Source organism: Hibiscus syriacus, unplaced genomic scaffold, assembly GCF_006381635.1.
Source record: "Hibiscus syriacus cultivar Baekdansim isolate YM2019G1 unplaced genomic scaffold, ASM638163v2 tig00116971_pilon, whole genome shotgun sequence".
Lineage (NCBI taxonomy): Eukaryota > Viridiplantae > Streptophyta > Magnoliopsida > Malvales > Malvaceae > Hibiscus > Hibiscus syriacus.
In genome coordinates, this window is record NW_024063495.1 from 2,865,436 (window position 1) to 2,893,218 (window position 27,783).

A 27,783-nucleotide genomic window follows, 5' to 3' on the forward strand; every position below is an offset into this window, starting at 1 on the left:
GTCATTTGGAATAAAATGAATTTAAAATACATATTCTTATTAAAGATTTAATAGGAGAAAAGAGGAAAGGGAAATTAATTACTCATCTTCTTCTTCTTCTTCCCTTGTGGTACTCTTCTCCATAGCAAAAGATCGAAATCAAACTCCCGAGTCAAATAAAACGAAAGGAAAAAGTGAAGTAGCTAAGTAATCAGATTTGCGTTTTGGATATAATCACGAGGCAAGCCAGGTGAGTACATTTATTGTAATTATTTGAGATAAATAAGATTCACAATGATTTAAATTAGAACGTTTTAAGTTAATGTATGTTTTATAGTATTTAATATGTTATCATTATATGTATGGAAATGATATTATGAATGAGCTTTTGAGTATGAACTGCTCTAAAACGAATCCATAAATGAAATGCATGAAAGGATGCCATAAATGAAATGCATGAAAGGATGCATTAAGGCATGAAAGGATGCTATAAATGAAATGCATGAAAGGATGCATTAAGGCATGAAAGGATGCCATAAATGAAATGCATGAAAGGATGCATTAGGGCATGAAAGGATGTCATAAATGAAATTAACGAATAATTACTAAAGAAAAATGAAAAGAAAAATGTATAAGAAAGAAAGGTATGTTGGACATACTAAGGATGTTTATGATAATAGTATGAGAGAAGTTTGGTTTCAATAATAGGGACTTATCTAATCCTTATGGATGATACAAATTAGTTCAAAAACTAAGAAATTCATAATAAGTTTATGAATTTCCATATTGGTAGTGGGTGTGCAACCCATGTAAATTATAGTAATGTTTGGGGAATGACTGTTTTGGCACTACATGTGTAAACTATAGAATTTATAATGGAATTAAATAGTTTATTGATAATATGAATAATTATTAGAGTATGATATGTTCTAAAATAAAAGATTAATGGTCTAGTTGTGTATTTGACAGAAATGTGTCAATCATGTCAGTTAGATGAAAGGTTAAATACCTTTGAGTAAAAGACTAAAAGCCTAACTGTGTCTTTGGCAGAAATGTGTCAATCATGCAAGTTAGATGAAAGGTTAAATACTTTTGGGTAAAAGACTAAATGTCTAACGGTGTATTTGACAGAAAGATGTCAATAATGCAAGTTGGATAAATGACTAATTGCTTACTCGTGCTAATTGATATGAAAGAATGTCATAAATAAAAATGTATAACCACGCATAATTGGTATGGAAAAATGCCATAAATGAATATATATATATATAACAGTGCATAATTGGCATGAAAGGATGTCACAAATGAAAATACATAACGATATATTAATGGTGTATAAAGTGCCACTCATGATAATTATAAAAGATAAATGACTAATTGACACTTTAGTGTAATACATGTGCATTACTTTCTCATTTAACGTACATAGGGAAAATAAAGAATAATTGAGAAGAATATACGAAAGGATAGGTAGGCTGGACCTACTAAGAATAAATTCGATGAGTGTATAAAAGAAATTTGGTTGAGCTGAGAAGGATTTATTTGATCCTTATGGAATAGGCGATTTAATTTGTCATTTAATAGTCATGAGATACGTATGTATAAATTTCTGTTTTTTTATAATATTATGCCTCATTGAGTAAATACTTAACGTGTGTTGATTTCATGCGTAGGTAAAAGCAAAGTCTAGTTGGATATGAGGTGCAATAGCAGCTATCATAAATCTAAGGTTGACTCTCATCAGTAACGGTAGGACAATCATTTTTATTTTGAACATTGTTCGCATGTAATCAAAATTAAGAAAAATGCTATGGAAAGTATGTAAAGTGAAAATTTTGGTAATATAGTTCAACAACTGTTTTATAATGGTACTAAAATGTTTTAGTTTAAATTTCGAAAAAAAAAATTTATGGGTTTTAAAATGAAAAACTGTTTTAAAGGTGATGTGACATCTATATCTCGTGTACGAAAAAGTATACGGGAGATGGGTGTTACAATGTTATCATTGAAAAAAACACGTCAGTAATTCTGTTAATTTTTTAACAGGTACCAAATTGAAACCTAAACTAAACATTATGCATGTTTTAAGAAAAAATAAAGATTATCAAAACGAAACAAAAATAATAATTTAAGTATTAAGTATGTAGTTTGCCCAAGAATCTCAATATAATCTTCTTATGACCAACTCTCTTTTATAGAGAAACAACGGTCAATCATCGTTTTCTCACCGGCCACGACCCTCCGTCCAAACTAGAAAAGTTAAACCACCAACGACTCGACTAGACCAAATTATTTTCATCCACGAGCTAATATGAATGTGTTACCTGTTATGGAAGCAATTGTACTCCAAATAATGTTGTTCACTTCTTCATTTCCGGGCACGAAGTCGTTGCCAACACAGTCAATATCAAACCGGTTTGATTTTAAATCCGGTTTTCTCAACAATGTAGCAAATTCATTGATTAACTAGAGAAAAAACAAGGATAAAAAGTTGATAATCAAAGGAAAGAGAGTTGAACAAAACACATAATTTATAGGTAAAATGAGAGCAAAGATTTTCAAGGGTAAGATAAAGTGGCAATGTGATTATGAGCCACTGTTCCAATCCACAGTTTCCCTTCAACTTCTCTAACTTCACTCACTAGCTTCATCACCACGCCTTTTCGATCTTCCAGAACTTTTACGATTTCGCCGTTTTCTTGAACAGTGAGATCACCGTGAACATCTTCATCCCCATCATTCTTGCTAAAATCTTCATCTTCATGGGTAATTTGAAGTATAAGCTCCTCATCCATGGATTGTGAACCAGAATCTCTTGTGCTTGAGTTCTGCAACAATCTATGGCTACCCAGAATTGACCTTTCTCGTTTATTCTTACATTGTCCGGAAAACCAGGTAAATCAGTCACCAGTTCCGTTGTCCCGGTTCTTGGACCTTCAAGCCAGTATTTCATCAGCCTGCCACCATGCCAAATATCAGTATCAAAATGCAGAATAAGTTTCTGGTGCAGGTGTCTGATACATGTACGTGCCCGAAACGAATAACATCAACCTCTGGCTTTAACCGGTAGGTTCATGCAAGCAAAAAGAATGAGATGGAATTGCCTGCAATTGCTAGTCTCGGGGAATAAAAGGAAGCTCTGGTCCAAAGATAACTGAATTCCATTTGGAAAAGCTAAGCCATCCAACACTACATGAGTTGTCTTTGTCGGAGGATCATATCGGAGAATCCTTCCAGTCGTCTCGCCTTCTAACAATATGAAGAAATGATACCTGCTCAATAATCTTCTGTAAGTAACCCTTCACTATATATATGTCAGATTTGAGAAAAATAATGGGATGTTTTATGTATTATTGTTGACATACACTCTGTTGTACTTCCTGCTAGTATCTGTGAAAAAGATTGAACCGTTCTTATGGATGTCTAGGTCGTTTGCAAATAGTATTGGCTTCCCGGCCACATGAGTCGCTAACGGTGTGGCTAGTCCACCTCCTGATCCGACCACGAGGGGTCCGTAATTGGCATCTGCAATGTACAAGTCTCCACTGTCTTTGTTGAACCTTAGCCCGAGTGGTCTACCACACCATTTCTCATGTCTCCATTGCTTTGATGTTGTTGAGTCCACACCTCTGGCACATAGCTTCTATGACCTTTATTTTATGTACATTTCCACCACGAATTAGCATATGGTTTATGTCTATCTAATCCTATGTTGTTCGGACTCGAAAAAGAAAGAATTCGAACAACAAAGGGATGATATTCGGTTTGGATTTCCATCAAAGTATTAAACGAAGGTTTGAACATGCTCACCAGTTTGATGTAAAGATGACGAATGTCTCCCATCCGATACCCTGGCCCATCCATCGAACAATGCGACCGTCGGCCAATCCGGTGTAAGGGCCATGACCGAATTTGTTAAACTCCAACGATTCAGGGCCGAAAACTTTGTCGACAAACTCGAGTTTCCCGTTTCCCAACCGGCTTTCATTGTCTCTAGGCCAACTTCCCATCACTTCCTTGTATGGTGCTATGTCATGTTTCACTGGCCTGAATTCGATACCACCGACCGGTCCAATCTCAAAAGGATCCATAAAAAATAAACCGAGAACCAGAACAGCGATGAACAGAGCTGGGTGCTGCAAAAAAGCTTCCTCTTTATGCTTGACTTTCTTCTCCATTGATGGTTCTTTTTTTTTTCCTATCTGAAAGATCAATCAAATATGATGAATTTAGTGGTTAATTTAGTGTGTTTTTGTTTACTTGGGTAGGAAGTCATTGGTTAAGAAGTTAGAAAACACGCATTTGATGTGATATATACAAACAATATAATGCAAGCAGGTTGCTTCTTGTTGTTCATGTTTGTTTTATAAGAAAGATCATCTAATGGACTCGTAAATTGAAATTTTCAAATAACATTTAAAATTTGAATCTTATCTTTTGTTCCGATTATAAGAAAATTTTACGAGCTTGAATCCAAATAACATAAGATAGTAATTTGCTAGAGAATGGATCAATGTCGTATATTTTCCAGTGAAGCTTAGCATCATGTATTCCTATTTTATTATTTTTTTCGTAATTTATCTTTAATCATTCTTATATTTTCTTCCGATCTCTTCCGAATAAATCAAAGTCTACCTACCTATGTACATTCATACCTAAAATTTAATATGAGTGAAACAACAGTTTTCTCTATATATACATACATACATACATACATACATGGACGGAACAAAACAATTTATTTTGGGATGTTGAATTTAAAAATTATATAAAGAATTTTTTTAAATGAATGAATATAAATAATAGATGCCAATATTTTTTAAAGATATATATTTCTTTAAAATATGTTAATTTTATTTTTTAATATATTTTCATATTAAATTTATAAAGAAATTATTTTTCCCAAAAAACCTCGTTATATTAGCTGACTTCGCCCATGCATACGTACATTTATAACATGAATTTAGTAATGTTATTTGATAATGTTGATGCTTTTTTTTAGAATCGGATTTTCAAGGAATTTTTAAAATGCATTTAGTTTGAATAATCTTTTATCATGTAAATTTTCGAAATGATATTAAATATATTTGATTGTTTAATATTATTTAGTGACGGTAATGTAAGATTATTTATAATAAATATTATTTTTGATTTTTTTTAAAATTTATTATTTAATCAACTTAATCCTTTTAAACAAAATACAAAATAAAAAAGTTAAAAGAAAATAATCATAAAATTATACTCATTATGCCAAGCTTTTATAAGAGATTACTGTCGAAATTATTCATCATGTCAGCAGTTATTATCAAAATATTAATATTTTTAAGTATTGAAAATATTTTTTAAACATGTATTTATTAAATGATTGAATATCATATCATACACGTCGACTCAAACTCGTAACATATCGTCTTCAACAAGTACTAAACATGTTTTTTCTTTTTAAATAAAAATTGTAATTTTTTTTTATTTTTATAATTGCAAAAATTATTATTTCAACAAGTTATTTTATTAAGAGTAAAAATTAAGTAAAAAATGGCTTAATATAAAAATAAGTGCTCAAACTATACATTTTTTCCTATTTTGGTGCCTAAACTTTTTTCGGTCAATCCCAGTGTCTAACGATACAAACGTTATCATTTTAGGTGTCTGAACCATGACGGCTGTTAACAAATCTCATTAAGTGACACGTTTCACATTCAGGTAATTTTTTAAAAAAATTATTTGAAAAAAATTAAAAAAGTATTATTATATTTAAATACTAAATTATTTAAAATTATAGAAAAACCCTAAATTTCTTAAAATCCCTAAATACCCCATAAATCCCTAACCCAAAGTCTATCATCGTCGTTGGCCATCACCACTGTCGACCATCTATCTCGAGTTGCCATTGTCAAATCTCACGAGCAACAACACTTCCATCAATGGAGGAGAAGCAAATGGAAGAGAAAAGGATGAAGGAGCCTGTCCCTCGTCCCTCTCCAACGTTGTTCGGCTCATTGTTATTCTCAAACGTCGTTCGGCTCGTCATCCCTCTCCAGTGTCATCTGGCCCGTCATTCCTATCTAGCGCCATCCCTCTCACTAGTGCGAAACTGTCATGGTTGAAGGACTCACTAGCCAAGAGGACAGATCAGCCCAGCTACGAAGCCCACTGAGAATATCGTTGGAAGAAATCCAGCTAAGGAGTAATCTGTTATGCTACCAGACAAGAGCATTGATACATGTAAACAAATAATTGGTGGTTGTTAATGCATTAGAATATATATATATATATGCATCAGATATGTAACGGAGAGTGTAACACCCCCAACCAGTATCCGATCCGGATACGAGTCCGAAGTGTCACATTGACTTTTCAAACATTTATTCGTATAAAATAGTGAGTAATTTAAAAACTTTGATAACATTTAACTTATTCAAAACGTTTACAAAATATATATCAGAGTTCATACAATTTATGTCTTTAGACTACATGCCAACTACACTCTATATACAGTACATATATTTTCTGATCTGACAATTGGGTAAGGAGAACTGACCTGGCTTGCTCCTCTTAGCTCTTTACTCTTCTCACTTCTGTAGCCTACGTGTGAAACAATCACACGCTAAGTCGTTGACTTAGTGAGGCATAAAACATATAATAAAACTCTATCTCGTAATCATGCTTGAACAATTTCTACTAACATATCACATACAAGCATCATACCCACATATACATGTAATGATTCCTACTATGCACCTTTCATATATATATATATATATATATACATATCCACGCATACATATAATTATCTTCTTTCCTATCATTATCATATTATCACCTTTCATATTTCTATTTTCTTGTTCATATAATCAATTAAGCTCATATCATATATCTTATAGCATATACAATAATCACTAACACACATATATCATATACAGTACATTCCATGTTATCTCTTATTAGCCCATGTGCACCTGTGAGAACTGTAGATATGTGAGTCTATTGAGGTTATGCACCAGTATGCTGTCACCACAGCTCATATAAATGTCCCGAAGGACCTATCCAGAGGTCACAAAGACCCCGGTAACTGTCCAGAGGTCATAAAGATCCTCGGTAACTATCCAGAGGTCATAAAGATCCTCGGTAACTGTCCATAGGTCCCGAAGAACCTAGGTAAACTTTCCATATGTCTCGAAAGACATAGGTAAACCCTCGACTCTTGGCATGCCAACTATACCCCTAGCTCTCATGACACATAACATGGGCGTTATCATTAATTTCATTTCAAATATTCACATAAACTTGTAATTCACTTTCACATATCACGTATCGCATAGCTTCTTTTCATATCATCACATAGTCACATAGTTCACTTACACGTAGATCATTTCCATATAATTCACATGTCACATATATCATGTTTTCAGATAATTTCTATCATTTCTCACCCAATCACATTTATTCAGGTAAACATACTTATCATATCTTATTCACATAAAATCATATACTTCATATAACATATAGAAACACCTAGAACACTTTCACGTAGCTTATAGTCATGGGTCTTATCTCATAACATATACTTGTTTCACATATATTTCATATCATTTCTTATACCATCACATAATTCCTTTAACATACATAACATATCATGTAACATTATAATAGAAATACCTATAAGTCATATCACTTGTTATTTCTTTTCTATCACATACCACATGTATGTGTAACCATATATCTCATATCACATATATCACAAGTGCATGTATTCACGTAGATCGTTTCATATGACTTATACCATTTCTTATTTGTTCATGTAACTTGCATGTTATATCATGTAACATATAACACATAATCATATAGGCTTACGTTTTATCACCTATCATGTTATTTCACTTATACACTTTTATATCACATACTCATATATATAGATCATGTCACATAACTTATCTCATAACTTATTTGATATTCCTATATATTCTCATCTTATAACTTATATTACCTATGCATATAACCTTATGAGTTATTCTTATATTACCCTATATCAACCATACTTTGTTTATCTCACTTTTCATATCATTCATTCAAAAGCATGTTAACACATATAATCATGCATACATACAATTTATGTCATGCATATACATATAATAATATTCATGCATTAAACATAGGAAATAGACTTGTCACAAGTCTTGTTTCCATTTAGCACCATAAATGAATTAATATGCACTCACCTGGCCTCACTAGTCCATTTCAATCTCTTATCTTCCCTTTTTATCGATCTTACTCGTCAATGATTCCGGAACTCGTTTAGGCTCTGAATCTACATAATTATACATTTTAAGACAATTATTAGATACCTACACCTTTTAATTGGATACTAGCAACTTAAACGAACTTATTAAACCAATATTAACATTTTCCTTTAGGGGGAATCGGTTCCCTACCATGGGGGTATCGATTCCCTCAAGACATTCTGGAATTCTGTCGTTTGAAGGGGTATCGGTTCCCCTTGAATGGGTACCGATTCCCCTTGCCCAGAAATCATATTTCAGCCCGAAATTTACTTCATTTTCTCTCAAACACTTCATATATCATCCCCTTTTTCATCCTTAACTCTAGTACACATACTTAAACCAATCTATATTCATTTATTTCATCTTAAACCTCAAAATCCTATCTTCCATATGAGATTCAAAAATCATACCAAATTTTCTATATGTTCTAAATCCAATTATATCACTCCAAATCTCTTAATTTAACTATTGACAAGTCAAATTTAACTTCAAATTCTACTTATCAATTCCTTTCCAAAATTTCATATAAAAACTCCAAATCTTTAATCTCTCTTAACCCCTCCATCCTTTGTTTTTAAGATGATTTAAGCTTTCCTTAAGCTTAGTTATCATCTAATAATCAAAACCCAACCTTAAAATCAACAATTCATTTACAAACACAGAAACTTACCTTTGGCTTGCTCTCCCACGTATGAAGAAGAAGAAAGGAGAAGAGCACTCTGGAGAGTTCTCTCCCCTTTTCACGTGTATATAATTCCTTGAATGATCAAATGACCATTTAACCCTTAATTTCCTTTAATAATTACTAAATAACCTTCAATATATATTCAAATAATCATTGAATTATTTCATTCTTCTACTTTAGTCATCAAATTCTGAAACTTTACAATTTGATCACTAACCCGGTATTGAGGATGTTACAGAGAGCTTATGATGAATTTTGAATGAAAACATCTTCTTAATCTTTTATTATTCTCTAAAATCTAAAACTTCCATTCTTCATCCTAATTTTGTGACAATTGGTATCCAGAGCCAGGTTATTTGATCCAAAAGCGAGAATTTTTTTTGAATGTCTAAAAAACTACAAAAATGGTTGAAACCAATCTGATCGATGCAACAGAAAATATAGCGGATGATGCACTGGAAGAGGTACCGAGGTGGTGGGCAACTCAAAGAGATAACTGGGAAGAATATTTATCTACCTTGGAAACTCAGTCTACAAAGAATAGAGGTTATCTTCATCGAATTCTTCAGATGATTGCCAAAAGTGCACATGAAGTAGATCAACTAACTCCAACAAGCAGCAAGAAATGAGCTGATCCACCTGTATCAAAATCATAAGGTAAGAAACCTTTTGAGGTCACTGTGATTAATGAGCATGAAAGATATTCTTTTAAACCTAGATAACCAGGTATTTGAACATCTAAGCATGTTGAAAAGCTCTATGAGCATACCCTGCCATCTATTCAATCTTTGCGACTGGGTATTGCTGGAGATGAATTAGGGGAGCATTCCAGTGACATTCTTGTTAATGTTGGTGCTTCTATTTCATTTTCTCGACCAGGGATTGAACTTCAGTTCTTTGATGGTTTAAATCCTAGGATTTGGCTGCAAAAATGTCAAAAATATTTCAGAATTTTTTCTATTCCTGAACCTCAACAAGTTGAAATAGCTTCTATGTATTTGATTGGGAAGGCTGAAACATGGTTTAATGGGCATCTTATGCACAAACATAAGGTCACTTGGCTTGAGTATGAGGTTGATTTGTGTTACAGGTATGGAAGTAGCACATATATTGATGTTGTGGATGAATTCAACAAATTACTTTAAAAATGTATTGTTGAAGAGTATCAAGAATGTTTTGATGAACTAATGCCTTTTATCATACAACAAAATCCTCACCTTGGGGAAGAGTATTTCATTTCTAGCTTCATCAGTAGATTAAATGATGAATTGAAGCATTGAGTTCGAGCACATGAACCCAAGTCTTTGGTTGCCATATTTAAACAAACTAAACTTCATGAAATTACTGGTGAAATTGAAAGTAAAAGGTTCAAACCTCTTGTTAGGAATTTCTACAGTTCTAACCAAAATTCCACGATGAAGAATTTTCCTTCACCAAATCTGCCAAAGCTTAGTGCTTCACCTGCCAATACTAAATAAAGTCTTCTAGATTATAGAAGGGCTAACAATCTCTGTTTTATATGTGGAGAGAAATTTACTCATGGACACCAATGTAAACTGAAGCAATTAAATTGTATGGAAAAAGGGGAATTTTTGGAAAATGTGGGAGATGAGAATGTTCAGTAGGCATAATTACTAGAACCTACAACTCAAATTGCAGGAGACAAGGATTTTGAAATTTCTAATAATGTTTTAACGGGACAAACTAGCTTTTCTACTTTGCACATTCAGGGAATTGTAAAAGGGATGACATTAAATATCTTGATTGATAGTGGTAGCACAAATAGTTTTGTAACTGCTGGTTGGGCTAAAGAAGGTGTAGAGGTTCTTTCTACTAGACCTCTTTATATCACTGTAGCAAATGGGGAGAAACTTTACAGCACTCTCACCAGTAAGCAACTTTAATGGAAAATGTAGGGGCATCTCTTTGAACATGATTTCAGAGTCTTACAACTGGGAGGTAGTGACATGGTTCTAGGAGTTGACTGGATGCAAAAGTACAATCCTATTTTGATAGATTTTAATAATTTGACATTGACTTTCAAGAAGGATGGCCAACAAATTCTATTACAAGGAGAGAAAAGGTTGTCAACTGTAAAGTTACTTTCTGATAATAGATTGCAGAGAATGGTTGCTAAAGATGTTGTTTTTACTGGTGAATTATATTTAATGATTACAGAAGAGGACCCGTTTTCTATTTTAACAGACTTGCAGCCAATACTACAAAAATATGCATATATCTTTGCTGAACCCGAGTGTATGCCACCTGAGAGATGCCAAGACCATGCAATTTTCCTTAAAGAATGTGCTCAACCTGTCAATCTACGCCCATATAAATTTCCCCATCATCAAAAGGTAAAAGTTCAGAGGCAAATCAAGGAGATGTTAGCCTCTTCCATTATACAAACTAGCAAGAGTCTTTTTTCCTCTCCTTGCTTGTTGGTTAAAAAGAAAAATGGTTCATAGAGGCTTTGTGTTGACTATAGACAGTTGAATTCAATGACTGTTAAAAACAAATTTCCCATTTCGGTTGTAGAGGATCTTTTAGATGAATTGGCTGGTTCCCAATATTTTTTTCTAAAATTGATCTCAGATCTGGGTATTGGCATATTCGAATAAGAACTGATGATATTGAGAATAATGCTTTTCGAACTCACCATGTCCACTTTGAGTTCAAAGTCATGTCATTTGGATTGACAAATGCTACAGTTACCTTTCAAATGCTACAGTTACCTTTCAAACACTTATGAATGAAGTCTTTGGACCATATTTGAGGAAAATTATTATGGTGTTTTTTATGATATTTTCATATATAGCAAGTCTATGGCATATCACAAAACACATTTACAAACTGTTTTGGACATTTTGAGAAAGCATCAGTTATTTCCTAACAGAAGTAAATGTTTTTTGGACAAACTCAGGTGGAATATTTGGGCCATATAATTTCAGCTCAGGGTGTGGTTATTGACTCAACAAAGATTGAAGCGATGAGGAATTGGAATTTTCCTACCAATTTAAAGTCTCTTCGGGGATTTTTGGGTCTCACATGCTATTACAGAAGTTTATAAGAAATTATGGGATGATTAGCAGGCCATTGACTGACATGTTAAAGAAAAATAATTTCACTTTGACACTTGAGTCTAAGGTAGCTTTTGAAACCCTCAAATCAGTCATATGCTAAGCCCTTGTTCTTTCTTTTTCAAATTTTAGCAAACCATTCTACTTGGAGATAGATGTGAGTTGTACTAGTATAGGGGTTATTTTATCTCAGGATGGGAGCCCTATAGCTTATTCGAGTAAGGCTCTAAGTCCTAAACATACTGATTTGTCTATGTATGAAAGGGAGTACCTAGCTATTCTTATGGTAGTGACTAAATGGAGACACTACTTTGAGGCACTTAAAAATCTTTTGGAGCAAAGATTAACTACTTCCATCCAAAATAAATGACTCACAAAACTTCTGGGATTAGATTATAAAATCTTTTACTGAAAGGGAAGAAGAAATTTGGCTGCTGATGCTTTGTTTAGAAAATCTGAAGTTGAATTACAATAGTTTATTGTCACAACTATTATTCCATAGTGTGTTCAATACCTTGAAAAGAGTTATGCAAAGGATGACTTTGCAAAAGAAAATTTGTAGAATTCAGTATCTGCACAGATGTACAGAGCCTATGGACTTTTACCACGGAGTTTTTAGATTCAATAAGAAAGTTTATGTGGGCAGTACTGGGGGTTTGAGGCAACAAATTTTATCCCTTTTGCATGCATCCCCTTTGGGAGGGTATTCTAGAATACATGCTACTGTCTATAGGGTTCAAATCTATTTTCACTAGTATGGGTTAAAAAATCAGACCAAGGAATTTATTGGTCAATGTGAAGTGTGCCAGATGACTAAAGTTGAGCATTCTCACAAGACTGGTCTCCTACAACCACTACCAATTCCCCACCAGGCTTGGGAAATGATTTCCATGGATTTCATTGAAGGCTTCCCACCTTTAAAGAAATTTAATTACATTTGGGTGATTGTGGACAAATTTACAAAATATGTTCATTTCATTTCTTTAAAACATCCTTATACAGCAGCTAAATTGGCCAAGCTTTACTTGGTCTAGATCTACAAATTACATAGTCATCCCAAGTCTATTGTGTCAAATAGGGACAAGTTATTTACAAATATTTTTTTGAAATAATTTATGAAGCAAGTTGACACAAAAACTCACTTCAGCACTGCCTATCATCCTGAAACGGATGGTCAAACTGAACGAGTAAATCAATGTGTATAACAATACCTAAGGAGCATGTGTTTTCTTCAACCTACTACATTGGTTGATTGGTTACCACAAGCAGAGTGAAGGCACAACACTAATTATCACACTGCTTTAGGTATAACCTCGTTCAAGGCTATGTATGGGTATAAACCTCAAGTTTTATCTTGGGGCGGTCAATCTATAGTGCATACAGTATAGGAGTTGTTAGACCAGAGAAATACCATGAACAAAATTCTACAAGATCAGCTACAGAAAGCTCAAATGCAAATGAAAGTCTCTACAGACAAAAAACGTACAAACAAAGAGTTTCAGGTGGGGGATCGTGTTTACCTTAAGCTACAGCCATATTAGCAAACATCCTTGGCACTTCGAAAGAACTTAAAGATTGTTGGTCAATTTTTTGGTCCATACGCAGTGATTCAAAGAGTGGGATCAATAGCTTATAAACTAAAATTGCATTACCATTCAAAAATCCACCCTATTTTCCACGTTAGTCTATTAAAGAAGAAAGTAGGTGAATAGACGATTACCTCACTCGATTCTCCTGAGATTGATGCTAAAGGACACTTAAAGATACACTCAGCTAGCGTGTTAGACAAAAAGATCGTGAAACAAAATAATCAGGCAGTTACACAACTCCTGATTCAGTGGACAAATTTGGGGAAGGTAGATGCAACGTGGGAATACTACATTGTTCTGCGTGCCCAATTTTCAGATTTTGATCATTGGGGCAAGGATCTTCTGAATGAGGAAGTATTGTCATGGTTGAAGGTGAAAGGGAGAGAGAGTTTGGGGAAAAATTGGAGTTAGGGCTCACTAAATTGGGAAATTTGGGAAATCAGAAGTTAAGGTTGGAATCGTTAGGGATTGGGAAGGATATGAATTGGGAAAAAGGGAAAGTGATCAGTAAAAAGAAAATTAGGGTTAAGGAATTATCTGATATAAATATTGAGGAAATGATTATGGACCAAACCAAGGGAGAGATCCAGATTGGTGAAGCAGCTAAAGGACTCACTAGCCAAGAGGACAACCCACCTACGGAGCCCACTGAGAATGTCGTCTGAAGGAATCCAGCTAAGGAGTAATCTGTTATGCTACCAGACAAGAGCATTGACACCTGTAAACAAATAATTGGTGGTTTATTGAGTTAATCGATCAACGAAATAGTAAAGAGGGGGTAAATTGGCAATTAAAATTTTGGTGGAAGCTTTTGCAGAAAATTGAAAATATTTGCACAACGATTTAGAGTGGTTCGACTTTCTCAACCAAAGTCTACGTCCACTACCTTAGCTATCCACACTAAGGATTTTCCAACAAATTCACTAATTTGATCTTTCTTTTGAGGACAAAGAGTAACCTTACAACTCCCTCAAGAATTATACCCAAATTCTTGAGAACACTATCTCCCAAAGAGAAGAATACAAATTTCGCGAACTTACAGAAAAACCTCACAAGACAAGATGTTTGCACAATTCTAGAACAAAGAAATAGCACTAAAGAATGAATACAATTGAGTACAAATGGTGTTCTTGAAAGCAAAATGAATATTGAATGAAAATAGGCTTGAAAATGCTCAAACTTGAGGTTTGATGCTTTATCTTTGATTCTCTAGCTTCTCTTCTTAATTGTTGTTGATCAATGGCTTCAGAACTTGTTTATATACACCTTGGATCACTTCTGAACGTTGAGGATCATTGGTGAAGTCAATAGAGCCATTATGGTGTAATTATCATTTAAAAATTCTGTTGGGAGTGTAGGTGTATCGATACACTCTCAAGGTGTATCGGTACACTCAGTGTAAAATTCAAATATTTCGACCGTTAGTTGACCTAGTGTATCGGTACATCCCAGGTGTATCAGTACACGAATTACATTCGATGTTTCTCAGAGCCAGGAGTGTATCGATGCATCGGCTATGTATCGTTACACAAAATACATTCGAAGTTGGGTGTATATCGACACATCCAAGAGTGTATTGGTACATCCATTTGTAAAAAATATTTTTGGCTCAAGTAAGGTTCAAAATACTTTTTAAAAATTGTTTCAAAAATATTTTAAGACTAAAACACAATTTTACACTTAAGTAAGGATTAAAATTGATATTTGAAAGCTTGGAGTAATATTTTTGATATTCGAATAATTTAATCAAATATATAATTTAAAATTGAATAAAATCTTAAAATTCAATAATACTTTATTTGTTATATCGAAACATCAAAATGTTTTCAACAATCTCCCCCTTTTTGATATAACAAAACATTTAAGTAATTTTAAGATTTTCTTTGAAAATCATTTTTGAAATCAATTTTGAAAATTACTCCCCCTTACTTTATTCTCCCCCTTTTTGTTAAATCAAAAAGACTCTATAAAACGTTTAAACAAGGTTTTAAGAAAATAGCCAATTAATTTAAATAGATATAACTTAAACTGCTAAGATCATAATCAAGAGAAAGATTAGCCATTAGTCCATAATCAATATTAAAAAACAATGTGTAATTGTAATTGGTCATATTCAACTAATGTGTAAATGATGCAAAAATTAATAAAATCAAAATAAACATGAAGTTCAAATTAACCATTCAAATATATACAAACATCCAAAAACACACAAATCCAAAAACATCTAAAATGTTTTAACAATAAGTTCTAATTCAATCCAAGAAAACTAAGCAAGAAAAGGTCTAATCATCCATAGGTGGACAGGGAGGAGGAAAATGTGCTCGCATTGCAGTTATATCGAGCGTAAGTGCATTTAATTGTTCGTTAACAACTTCGTGGTTAACTCGTATCTCCCGTTGAATATGCAATTGTTGAGCCCCCATATCGGTTAAATGGGACTCTATGGATGCAAATCTCATATCAAATGTCTCCAAAAATGATCGAAAGTATAGAGGCATTCGATTTTCTTGCTGGACCGGCTCGTCCTCGGGTACATGATCATCGATATCTCGCATATCTTCTTCAAGCTCGGGATCATCATCAGCTGCCAGTGTCGGTGCTAGAGCAGCTCGTGAAGAGCTAGCACCCGGTGTTTTCTCGATTGATCGAACCCATTGATCCTTTTCCTCGGACCATCTCGATTTCTTTAAGGTTGTGAAATTTATTTGGTTCTTAATAGGGATGGCTACATCAAGTTGGACCCTAAGATTGGATTTGATAAACAAATTACTAAGAAGACAACCGTAAACTAAGGTTTCTACATATTTAGACGGGACTTTTTTTACAGTTTCTACTAGCTCAACAAAATCAATTTGTGGCAAATTTATTTTCTTTTTATTTTGGATACAATGTATCCACCAAAGTTCTAGTACTCTAAGTGTAAAATATCTACCTCCGAATAGTCTAAACCACTAAGAGATGATTAAGTGAAGAAAACGCTCATAATGAGTTAACAATGTACTTGCACTAGCATTGGCTCTATAGGGAGTAGCCACAATCTCTCTTTCGTTATTTGAACCCTCGTTATCTAAACCAAAGGTGTTAAATATTGTGTTGGAATCAATATAAATGAATTGACCTAAGAGATAAGATCGAATCCCTACGGTGACAGCTCGAGACTCATTTTGGACACAAACCACATTGGAATAGAAAATGCAGACGAGTTGGTGATAAATGATAGGTTTAAGCTGAAATAGTTTATCAAATTTCCAAGATTTAAGGGTAGAAAGATATTGAAATTTCATATCGACCATAGCTTGGATTGAGGGGATACACTCTTCCCGGATTTTATATGACTCGAAAAGATTAACAAACCTATGGTAGAGGTCTTCTCGACAGCCAGGTTCGTTAAAACATGAATTTAGGATATTCATTTTGGGAGCGTTTGGGTTTGGATTTTGAGGTGGAATATGAGGTCGATTTTGAGGTTGGTTTGACTGACTAGACGATGACCTAGGGCGTTTAGAATGAGACATGGTTAAATCGAAATAGTTAAGGATACCTGCAATTTTAGAACACATGTATGCAACAAAATCAATCCCAAAACTCAATATGAGTCCTCAATATTCAATGTTCTCTAAGAATATCCTAATGGGCAATTTTTTAAACCAATTTTGAAAACAATCATAATATGTATAGTTTTAATGAAAACAACATAATTAAATCAAAAACAACAATTTTAAAATAAAAAATTTTTATTTCAAAAATTTAGAAATATTTTGAAAAATATTGTGTTTTTGATGAAATTAGTTGTAGATTATAGTTCTAAACTACAATCTAACAAATGTCCGATATTAATTTCAACCTAGAACTAATCAAAACTAATCCTAAGTTAAAAAATCAATAAAATAGAGTTTTAGAAGAAAAAATACCATGAAAATTTGGATTTGAGTGGAATGTGATGTTGTTTGCACGATTTTAATGAATGCAGCAGGATTGTACGTTGTAAAATGAACAAATTTCAACTTGAATCGTTGAAAATGAGAAAGAATGAAGATTTGGGTGATAGGGGTTTCGAACGGCGGGAGTGTTTCTTTGAGATAGGTTTGGGCAAAAATTATATTTTAGGGATTTAAAGCCAAAAACCCGACGAGTGTGTCGTTACACTCCTGAGTGTATCGATACACATTCAAGGAATGTATCGGTACACATTCATAGTGTATCGATACATAGCGAGGAAGTATCGATACACTTTGCACAAAAATGTCAAAAATCTGTTTTAAACACTTAGAATGCTAAATTAATTAGCTTTAGTGATATTGGCAACTCATATTTCGAAAATTAACAATGTTTAATCAATCAAATCTATCTTTAAATTTTATTTGAACATATTATTAATTTTCACTAAAGATCATAAACTCCCCCTAACAATTAGCAAAGAATGCATCAAAAGTGTTATTTTTATAAGCATTTTTCAAATTCTTACTAAAAGTGCTAAAATTATTTTAAACACTAAGTCAAGGTAGGTTGGTTAAACCTAATTCTCTCCTAAGTGTCCAAAATCTTTCTTTATCTAAAGGTTTTGTAAAAATATCCGCTAATTGATGCAAAATATCAACAAATTCTAGAACTACATCTCTTTTAGTGACATGATCTCTAATGAAATGATGTCTAATTTCAATGTGTTTAGTTCTAGAGTGTTTGATGGGATTTTTAGTGAGACAAATAGCACTAGTATTTTTACACTTTATAGGTATGGTACCAACTTCAATTATATAATCTAAAAGTTGTTATTCATCCATAAAACTTGTGCGCAACAACTACCGGCTGAAATGTATTTTGCTTCAGTGGTAGATAATGCAACACTATTTTGTTTCTTTGAAAACCATGAAATCAACATATTTCCTAGGAATTGGCAAGTATTGGAGGTGCTTTTCCTATCTATTTTGCATCCTCCATAATCCGAATAAGAGAAGGCATGCAAGCTAAAGCTAGAGTCTCTAGGATACCAAAGTCCTAATCTAGGAGTGTCCTTAAGGTATCTAAAGATCCTTTTAATGGCTTTTAGATGTGATTCTTTAGGATATGATGTCTGGTCTACTTGTGGTTAGATAAAGTAAAGAGCCAATCATAGACCTATACAATTTAACATCTACACACTTACCTCCTTCATATTGTTAAGCTTTGTAGATGACCTCATTGGAGTGGCTTGGGGTTTTCCATCTTCCAATCCAAACTTTTTGAGCATATCTTTGACGTATTTTGCTTGATTGATGAAGATGCCATCTTTTCTTTGCTTGATTTGGAGTCCCAAGAAAAATGAGAGCTCCCCCATCATGCTCATCTCGAATTCACTCTACATTAGCTTAGAAAATTCTTGGCAAAGAGCATCATTAGTAGAACCAAATATTATATCATCAACATAAATTTTAACTACTAATAAATCTTTACATTTTCACTTTAAAAACAATGTAGTGTCAATATTCCCTTTTGAAAAACCTTTTTTCTATTAAAAAGTTTGACAATCTTTCGTACCAAGCTCTAGGAGCTTGTTTTAAACCATATAAAGCTTTTGTCAATTTAAAAACATGATCTGTAAATTTTGAATCTTCGAAACTAAGAGGTTGTTTCACATACACTTCTTCTTTTATAAAACCATTTAAAAATGCACTTTTAACATCCATTTGATATAATTTAAATTCATTGAAACATGCAAATGCCAATAACATTCTTATTGCTTCCATCCTAGCTATGAGAGCGTATGTTTCATCATAGTTTGTGCCCTCTTCTTGATTATAGCCTTGAGCAACAAGTCTAGCCTTGTTCCTCACTATATTATCACTTTAATCAAGCTTATTCCTAAATATCCATTTAGTACCTACAGTAGATTTATTACTAGGCCTTTCAACTAATGTCCACACTTTACTTCTCTGAAATTGATTTAACTCTTCTAGCATATCCATAATCCAGTTTTCATCTTCTAATTCTTCTTGGATATTGTTAGGCTCTATGCATGAGATAAATGCAACATAATTACATATATTTATAAGAGAATATCGAGTTGTTACCCCTTTGGATGGATCACCTATAATCTCACCATCCTTGACATAGTTGTACTCTCTTGGGTAAGTGACTTCCCTTTCTTCAATGGTTGGATTCTCGAGAACATCGTGAGTTTCCTCATCTTTCATTTCTTCCTTTGATGATGGTTTTCCAACATCATGTGCATTTACAATACCTACTTCATCATCAACACAAGAATATTTCCTCGGAAGGGGATTATCATCGAAAATAACATGTATAGACTCTTCTACCACTAAAGTTATTTTATTAAATACTCGATAAGCTTTAGAATTTAAGGAATAACCCAAAAAAATTCCTTTATCACTTTTAGCATCAAATTTGCCAAGATTGTCTTTACCATTTTTTAAAACAAAACATGTACATCCAAAAGGATAAAAATAACTAATGTTAGGTTTTTTATTTTTGAAAAGTTCATATAGAGTTTTATTTAAAATAGGCCTAATCATTAGTCGATTTATAACATAACAAGCGGTATTTGTGGCTTCCGCCAAAAAAATTTTATAAAATTATTTTCACAAAGCATGGTTCTAGCCATTTCTTCTAAAGTTTTGTTTTTCCTCTCAACAACTCCATTTTGTTGAGGGGTTCTAGGTGCTGAAAAATTATGACTAATACCATTAGAATTACAAAAATCAGTAAATCCAAGATTTTCAAATTCTGTACCATGATCACTATTAACACTAGAAATGGAGTAACTTTTCGTTTTAGATTACTTTTGAAAACAAGATGAAATTTTCTAATGCTTCATCTTTAGTACTTAAGAATAGAACCCATATATATCTAGAATAGTCATCTACCAAGACAAATGCATATTGTTTTCCACCCAAGCTAGTAGTCCTAATTGTCCCAAAAAGATCTATATGGATCAATTGTAATACTCTACTAGTTGATACATAATTACTGTATTTAAAGGAGGCTCTTTTGTGTTTTTCTTTAGCACATGCATCACATATTTTATCTTTGTCAAATTTTAGCTTTAGTAACCCTCTTACTAAATCTCCTTGAATTAGTCTATGTAAAACACTCATGCTAGTGTGTCATAGTCTCCTATTCCATAACCAACTATCATGTTCATCTTTAGCAACTAGGCACAAGTTAGTCATATTTATTGAATCTAGATGCACCATGTATATGTTTCATATTCTATAACCAACAAGCATAATCGAAATAGATGCAATGTTAATCATTTTTGCAATCATTTAAAATAAGGCATTGTATCTTTTGTCAAATTCACTATTTAAAAGATTATCCCTTAACCTATTCACATATAAAACATTATGCAATATCTATTATCGAGATTAAGTGCATATGCATAAAATTTTAAAAATGTTATGTATTAAAAATTTGATATCAATTATTAGAGAGATATCATTTATAACTTGAATTACTTGCATAAACATTAAAAATTTTAAGGTCAAAAATTTATAAAATCAAATTATTTATCATTTGCATTAAAACCAATTTTGACCAAAATTTTATTATGATGAAAAAATCATTAAAACTTAAAAATGTTCATCATAAAATCTTTTTAACATACATGAGATTAAAATGCATAATTATTTAAAATAAAAACTCATGCATGATTTAAATCAAATGAGCAACCAAATAATCAAAATTAAAATCATTAAGCTTAAAGGTTACTCATTCCTTTTTCATGTGTGGCTAGAGCATCTTGAGTATCATAACCTTCATCACCATTGCTCCCACACACCTATAAGTGACATTTAAGTAGATTTTGGTATCCAAATTGCTTTGGATCCTTGAACGTTAGTTTTAATGCCCCTTATTCCTTTTGGAACCCATACTTGTCTAATTTTAAATTGTTTTCATTCCTTTAAAGGACAAGTATGTTCCTTATGACCATGATAATAACAATGTGAGCATATTGTCATCATTGAACTAGATGAATTATTTAAAATGATCACTTTTTCTTTTGTTAAGCGTTCAAGCTTAACTTTCAAATCGAAATTTTATTTTTCAATACTTTCAAATTTCATTTTTGAAAGTTCTAAATCCTTCTTCAATATTTCATTTTAATTTTCAAAATCCATTTTAGTTTCTAGAAGAAGTTTGTTTAATTCGAAAATTCAAAGTTTTCAGATTTCATTTTTGAAAGCTCTAACTCTTTTTTTTCAATATTTCATTCTGATTTTCCAAGTCTATCTTAGCTTTCAAAAGAAGATCATTTTTAGCTAGAAATTTAGAAATCAATTTCTTATATTCGCAGTTCATGGTCTCAAACTCCGAAAATAATTCATCATAGGCATCTTGTAACTCATTAAAAAATGTGAATCTAATTTATTTGAGTTTGAAGATACCTCGGGCTCTTCTAGAGCTAATAGAGACATCACGTTATTTGTTCTTCTTTCTCGTCTCTATAGATTTCCTCAAGCTTATCCCACATCTCCTTGGCATTTGAACAAGAAGAAACTCCTTTATAGATATCTGGATCAATTGCACAACATAACATGTGCATAGCCTTTGTGTTTTGTTGAGCTTTCTTCCGTTCTTGATCACCCCACTTCTTTGCCTTCTTAGTAGGTGAGACATATCCTTTCTTGATTATCATGCAAGCTTCAAGATCATGTGCTTGTATAAATATCATCATTAACCTCTTTCAATGACGATAGTTTGTTCCATTGAAGTAAGGAGGCACGTCAATTGGTTGTGAGTCTTCCATGGAGAATGAACCAGAAGTGGACGCCATCTTTATCGATTTAACTTTTCCCGAATTGACTCAAGAGGTGGTTAAACCTTCAAATTAGTGTGGCTCTGATACCAGTTGTTGAGTTAATCGATCGATGAAATAGCCAAGAGGGGGTGAATTGACAATTAAAATTTTGGTGAAAGCTTTTGCAGAAAATTGAAAAAATTTGCACAACGATTTAGAGTGGTTCGACTTTCTCAACTAAAGTCTACGTCCACTACCTTAACTATCCACACTAAGGATTTTCCAACAAATACACTAATTTATTCTTTTTTTAGGACAAAGAGTAACCTTACAACTCCCTCAAGAATTATACTCCAAATTCTTGAGAACATTCTCTCCCAAAGAGAAGAATACAAATTTCGCAAACTTACAGAAAAACCTCACAAGGTAAGATGTTTACACAATTCTATAATAAAGAAAGAACACTCAAGAATGAATATAATTGAGTACAAATGGTGTTCTTGAAAGAAAATTGAACATTGAATGAAAATAGGCTTGAAATGCTCAAACTTGATGTTTGATGCTTTTTCTTTTTCTCTAGCTTCTCTTCTTAATTGTTGTTGATCAGTGGCTTCAGAACTTGTTTATATACACCTTGGATCACTTATGAATGTTGGGTATCATTGGTGAAATCAATAGAGCCGTTATGGTGTAATTATCTTTTAAAAATTCTGTTGGGAGCGTAGGTGTATCGGTACACTCTCAAGGTGTATCGCTACACTCAATGTAAAATTCAAATATTTCGACTGTTAGTTGACCTAGTGTATCGGTACATCCCAGGTGTATCAGTACACTAATTACATTTGATGTTTCTTGGAGCCAGGAGTGTATCGATGCATCGGTTGTGTATCGGTACACAAAATACATTCGAAGTTGGGTGTATATCGATACATCTAAGAGTGTATCGGTACATCCCTTTGTAAAAATTATTTTTGGCTCGAGTAAGGTTCGAAATGCTTTGTAAAAATTGTTTCAAAAATATTTTAAGACTAAAACACAATTTTACACTTAAGTAAGGATTAAAATTGATATTTGAAAGCTTAGAGTAATATTTTTTGATATTCGAATAATTTAATCGAATATATAATTTAAAATTGAATAAAATCTTAAAATTCAATAATGTTTTATTTGTTATATTGAAACATCAAAATGTTTTCAACATAATTGTTAGTGCATTAGAATATATATGCATCATATATATAATTGAGAGCTTATGATGAATTTCGAATGAAAACATCTTCTTAATCCTTTATTCTTCTCTAAAATCTAAAACTTCCGTTTTTCATCCTAAGTTTGTGACATAAACCTCCTCAATAAAGTCCAGGAGCCCATTCGATAAATTCCAGGAGCTTCTTTTGACGGATTCCAGAAGCTCCCTCAACGAATTCCAAGAGCCCCCTCGATAGATGGAGATCGTCACCGACTCACCCTACAAGGCACACTCATTTAAGTTTTCTGCCACTCGCAGTCACCGACAGCATGAAAAAAAAGATGTAGATTTGTTTTTTTTTGTAATTTCAAAGAATTTAGATTTTTTTTATAAAAACTAATTTTTAAGTGTTTTTATTAAAAATATTTTTTTAAAAAAATATAAATACGACATTTGTCACTTAACATATTTTTTTAACAATCGTTACAGTTGAGGTACTTAAAATGATAACATTTGTACCTGGATTGATAAAAAATAATTAAGTACCAAAATAAAAAAAAAATTGGATATTTATATTAAGCCTAAAAAAATAAATCCTAAAAAACACTACTAGATTCTACGTAGGGATGGGCATGTGTTGGGTTTGGGTCGGGTTTCGGCCAACCCGATCCGATTCGAAAAATATATGCCCTCTACCCGACTCGAATCCGACCTAATTTTTTAAGATAAAATCCGAACCTGATCCGACCTAAAATAATAAAAATATTATTTTTATTCAATAAAAACAGTGATTTAATTGAAAATAAATAATATATAGAGGGGTATTATTGTAATTATTCATAAATATATAAGGTAAAATTATATTTTTTTTTGGATCGGGTCAGGTATTTTCACTCTAAAACCGAATCCGACCCGACCCGAACATCATCTTTAAAAAACCCGATCTAACTCGACCCGAACCCAAAATTTAAAAAAAATCTTACCTAATCAAATCGGATCTAATTAAAATCCGTCGAATTTAGGTCCCATATCCCTCCTTAATTCTACGTCATCGTGATCATAAGTTTGAGTCGCCTAATTATCTAACAATTTGAACATGGTTGTTAAAATATAAAGGTTCAATTATTCTGTCAGTCCATGGACTCTTTTAAATTGAAATGTTGTCTCTTATTTTCAAATCTACGAATTTAATCCCTTTATTTATCAAGATTAGAAAAAAGAAAGAAGATTGACTAAATTTTAAAAGGTATAATGTCAAAATTAACCTCTAACGTTTACTAAAATAGTCATTTTAGCTTTTATTCTTTTTTGAAGTATTTTGGCTTCTAAGGTTTTATTTTAGGGTAAAAAATCCTCTATGTGGATAGAAATTGTTAGTTAGCATACTGTTAACGCTCTAAAATAAGAATTATTTACCCTAAAATGAAATATTAAGGATGAAAATGCTCTAAAAAAGGATAACAACCAAAATGACTATTCTATCAAATATTATAGATTTTTTTGTCCTAAAATAAAACGTTAGAGGCAAAATGTTCCAAACAAAAGAATAGGGCCAAGATGATAATTTTGATGGATATTGGGGGCTAATTTTGATATTATGCCATTTTAAAATTATAAAGCATACAGGGACTGAAGGCGCAATAATACCAATACAAAAGAATACCACAGAATCAGAACTCCCTAATAAAATATCCAAGAATAATGGTGACAACAGAACACGTTTTCAGGTTGTAGTATGAATACATTGCAGTGTTCTTAGCCACAGAATCCATGAACATGGTAACCCCACCAATTGCATCGTTGTAATCACTAAATTTCTTGATTTTGATTCACAATCTCCAATCCAATTCTCTCTCTCTTCCCTTCGATTTTCCACCATTAATTCTTCCATTCTTGTATCTTCCATTGATTCCAAGCTTTGCTTAGCTTTTTTCCAATTACATCACCTACATTTCCCACCACTGTTTTCTCTCTTATCTCCTCCTATCTTCTCTTAAATCCCATATTTTCCCCAGAATTATTTTCTTTTCCTCCCCTATTTTCTTAGGAAAAAAATACTAGAAAGCAAACTTTTTTAAGGTATACCCAGACCCTGTTCACTTTTTGGCTTCAGTTTTTCATCGTTTTAACAAGACTTTAAACTCTGGATTTCTCTTGAATTTCTGAATAACCTCTGTTCTATTACTTGGTTGTTTGTTTCTCAGGAAAAGAAAAAGAGAACTTTTTTACTTCTTGGGGGTCCAGTTTTTCATCATTTTGTCAAGGTTTTGAACTATGGGTTCCTCTTGAATTTCTGAAACAAGGAGAAATATTTGGTTTGGAGTGTGATTTCAATCAAAAGTTCCAAGTTTTACTGAGAAAACAAAATGAAAATCCATTGCGATGTTTGCGAGAGAGCACCGGCAACAGTGATATGTTGTGCAGATGAGGCTGCACTTTGTGCTAAATGTGATATTGAAGTTCATGCAGCTAACAAGCTTGCAAGCAAACACCAAAGGCTTCTCCTTCAGTGCCTTTCCGACAGGCTTCCTCCTTGTGATATTTGCCAGGTACAAAAGTTCACTTTTCTGGTTCATTTCATGAATTTTTTTCATATGTTTTGTAATCTTATATATCACTACCATTACTAGATCCGAACATAGTACTCGTAGTATCTTTTTTTTAAGGTCATCCGATAATATAACCGCATCAATTGAAAAACATAGTTATTTTTAAGAAACAAATCTAATTGTAAGTCCACAACCGTAATTTAGTACTATGGATCTGAATCCTCCTAACATGCTGAGTTTGAATGTTGTAACATATGCTGTGAATCTTGGGGTAATATCTGTTTTTATCTTGTGCATATATGTTATACAGGACAAAGCAGCTTTCATCTTTTGTGTTGAAGATAGAGCCCTTTTTTGCCGAGATTGCGACGAACAGATCCACCCGGCCGGCAGCCTTGCAGCGAATCATCAAAGGTTCCTCGCTACCGGAATCCGAATCGCCTTGAGTTCAAGTTGCAATAAAAAGACTGAAAACTATGTGTTGGAGCCACCCAACAAGAGTGCACCTCAGACTTCAATGAAAACGCCTCCACATCATCAACACTCAAGCTTTGCTTCCTCTTGGGCTGTTGATGATCTGTTAGAACTCTCGGATATTCAATCTCTAAACAAGGTGAGAAACTATTCGATTCGAGTTCGATTGAATTTATATTGGTCTTCCTATAATGTTTAATTTTCCTTGTGTTATTGCAGAAAGAACAGTCTGAGCTTGGAGAGCTTGAATGGCTAGCAGACATCGGTCTTTTCGGTGATCAATTGCCTCAGGAGGCTTTATCTAGGATGAGGTTGGTGTATGTGATCAAACTATATGTTTATAGTTTCATATGTACGCATACCTAAGCCGTATACATCTCGTCTTGCTTTTCGATTATTTTGTCTTTGTTTTTCTTTATATGTACGAGTTTTCGATGCATATTCAAACATGAACATACGTATGTGATCTTCAAGTTCATGGGAAATCATATTACAATTTCATTCAGATTAGATTGGTCAATTCTAGAAGAGTCCATTTGCAAATTTTATACAACTGCAGATAGCTAGAACAAATGCAAGGTTGAATTGAAAAAATATCTCACTTCTACCACGTCCTTCCCTACTATATGCCAATCAGTCTGAAGGAACTTAAACCAAATATTCAGTGCCCAACGCTGCACGGTTTGTTAAGTACGAGTCTAGTCTCTTTATGAAAGTTATATTTTTTTATTAATTTGAAGTAAATACACTATGGAGACGTAACTTTTTAAACTTAAGTTCTTTATGAAGAATAATATTATTTTAATTATTGAGGTCATTCAACGAAATTATAAAAGTTGTAGTTGTGTCCGAATCCCTTTAGGAAAATTTTGATGGGATAATGACTTGGAAAAAAATGACTCTGTTAAGATAACGTGAATGTTAAGGTACGAAAGGCGCAACATCTTTTTCATGTTGTACGTAAGCTGCACAACTTATGAAATTAAAAAATCGATGGGTCGTCTAGTTGTCTTTTAAATCATTTTACAATTCGGTCGACTTCCTTCGTGTACTATTCATTTTAGTCTATTTCTAAAATGATCTTCCAATAGCAATAAAAGGGAATTTTTTTTTTCAAAGACAATATCCCAACTATTTTGTCTTTTATCTTTGATAAAGAAAATTAAGGACTAAATCCATTAAATATTTTATATTATTAATAATAAAAAATGGATCCACAGATAAA

The 27,783-nt window shown here is 32.8% G+C and overlaps 1 protein-coding gene and 1 pseudogene across 1 annotated transcript; one reads left to right on the plus strand and one right to left on the minus strand.

The window, feature by feature from the left end:
- The first annotated feature begins 1,655 nt into the window (after nucleotides 1-1,655).
- LOC120191957 (B-box zinc finger protein 25-like) lies at nucleotides 1,656-26,997 on the plus strand. Its single transcript, XM_039194813.1, has 5 exons — nucleotides 1,656-1,663; nucleotides 15,661-15,666; nucleotides 25,896-26,084; nucleotides 26,395-26,697; nucleotides 26,778-26,997. Exons 3-5 carry the CDS (start codon nucleotides 25,902-25,904, stop codon nucleotides 26,922-26,924), a joined length of 633 nt encoding a protein of 210 aa, XP_039050744.1. The 5' UTR covers nucleotides 1,656-1,663; nucleotides 15,661-15,666; nucleotides 25,896-25,901; the 3' UTR covers nucleotides 26,925-26,997.
- LOC120191959 lies at nucleotides 2,421-4,157 on the minus strand (annotated as a pseudogene).
- Nucleotides 26,998-27,783: the final 786 nt, after the last annotated feature.

Excerpts from the sequence above, each read along its gene's own strand:
- LOC120191957 (XM_039194813.1), top strand. The coding sequence starts at position 25,902 with ATGAAAATCCATTGCGATGTTTGCGAGAGAGCACCGGCAACAGTGATA. Across the intron at positions 26,085-26,394 it reads CTCCTTGTGATATTTGCCAG|GACAAAGCAGCTTTCATCTT; the intron begins GTACAAAAGTTC and ends TATGTTATACAG. Across the intron at positions 26,698-26,777 it reads ATATTCAATCTCTAAACAAG|AAAGAACAGTCTGAGCTTGG; the intron begins GTGAGAAACTAT and ends GTGTTATTGCAG.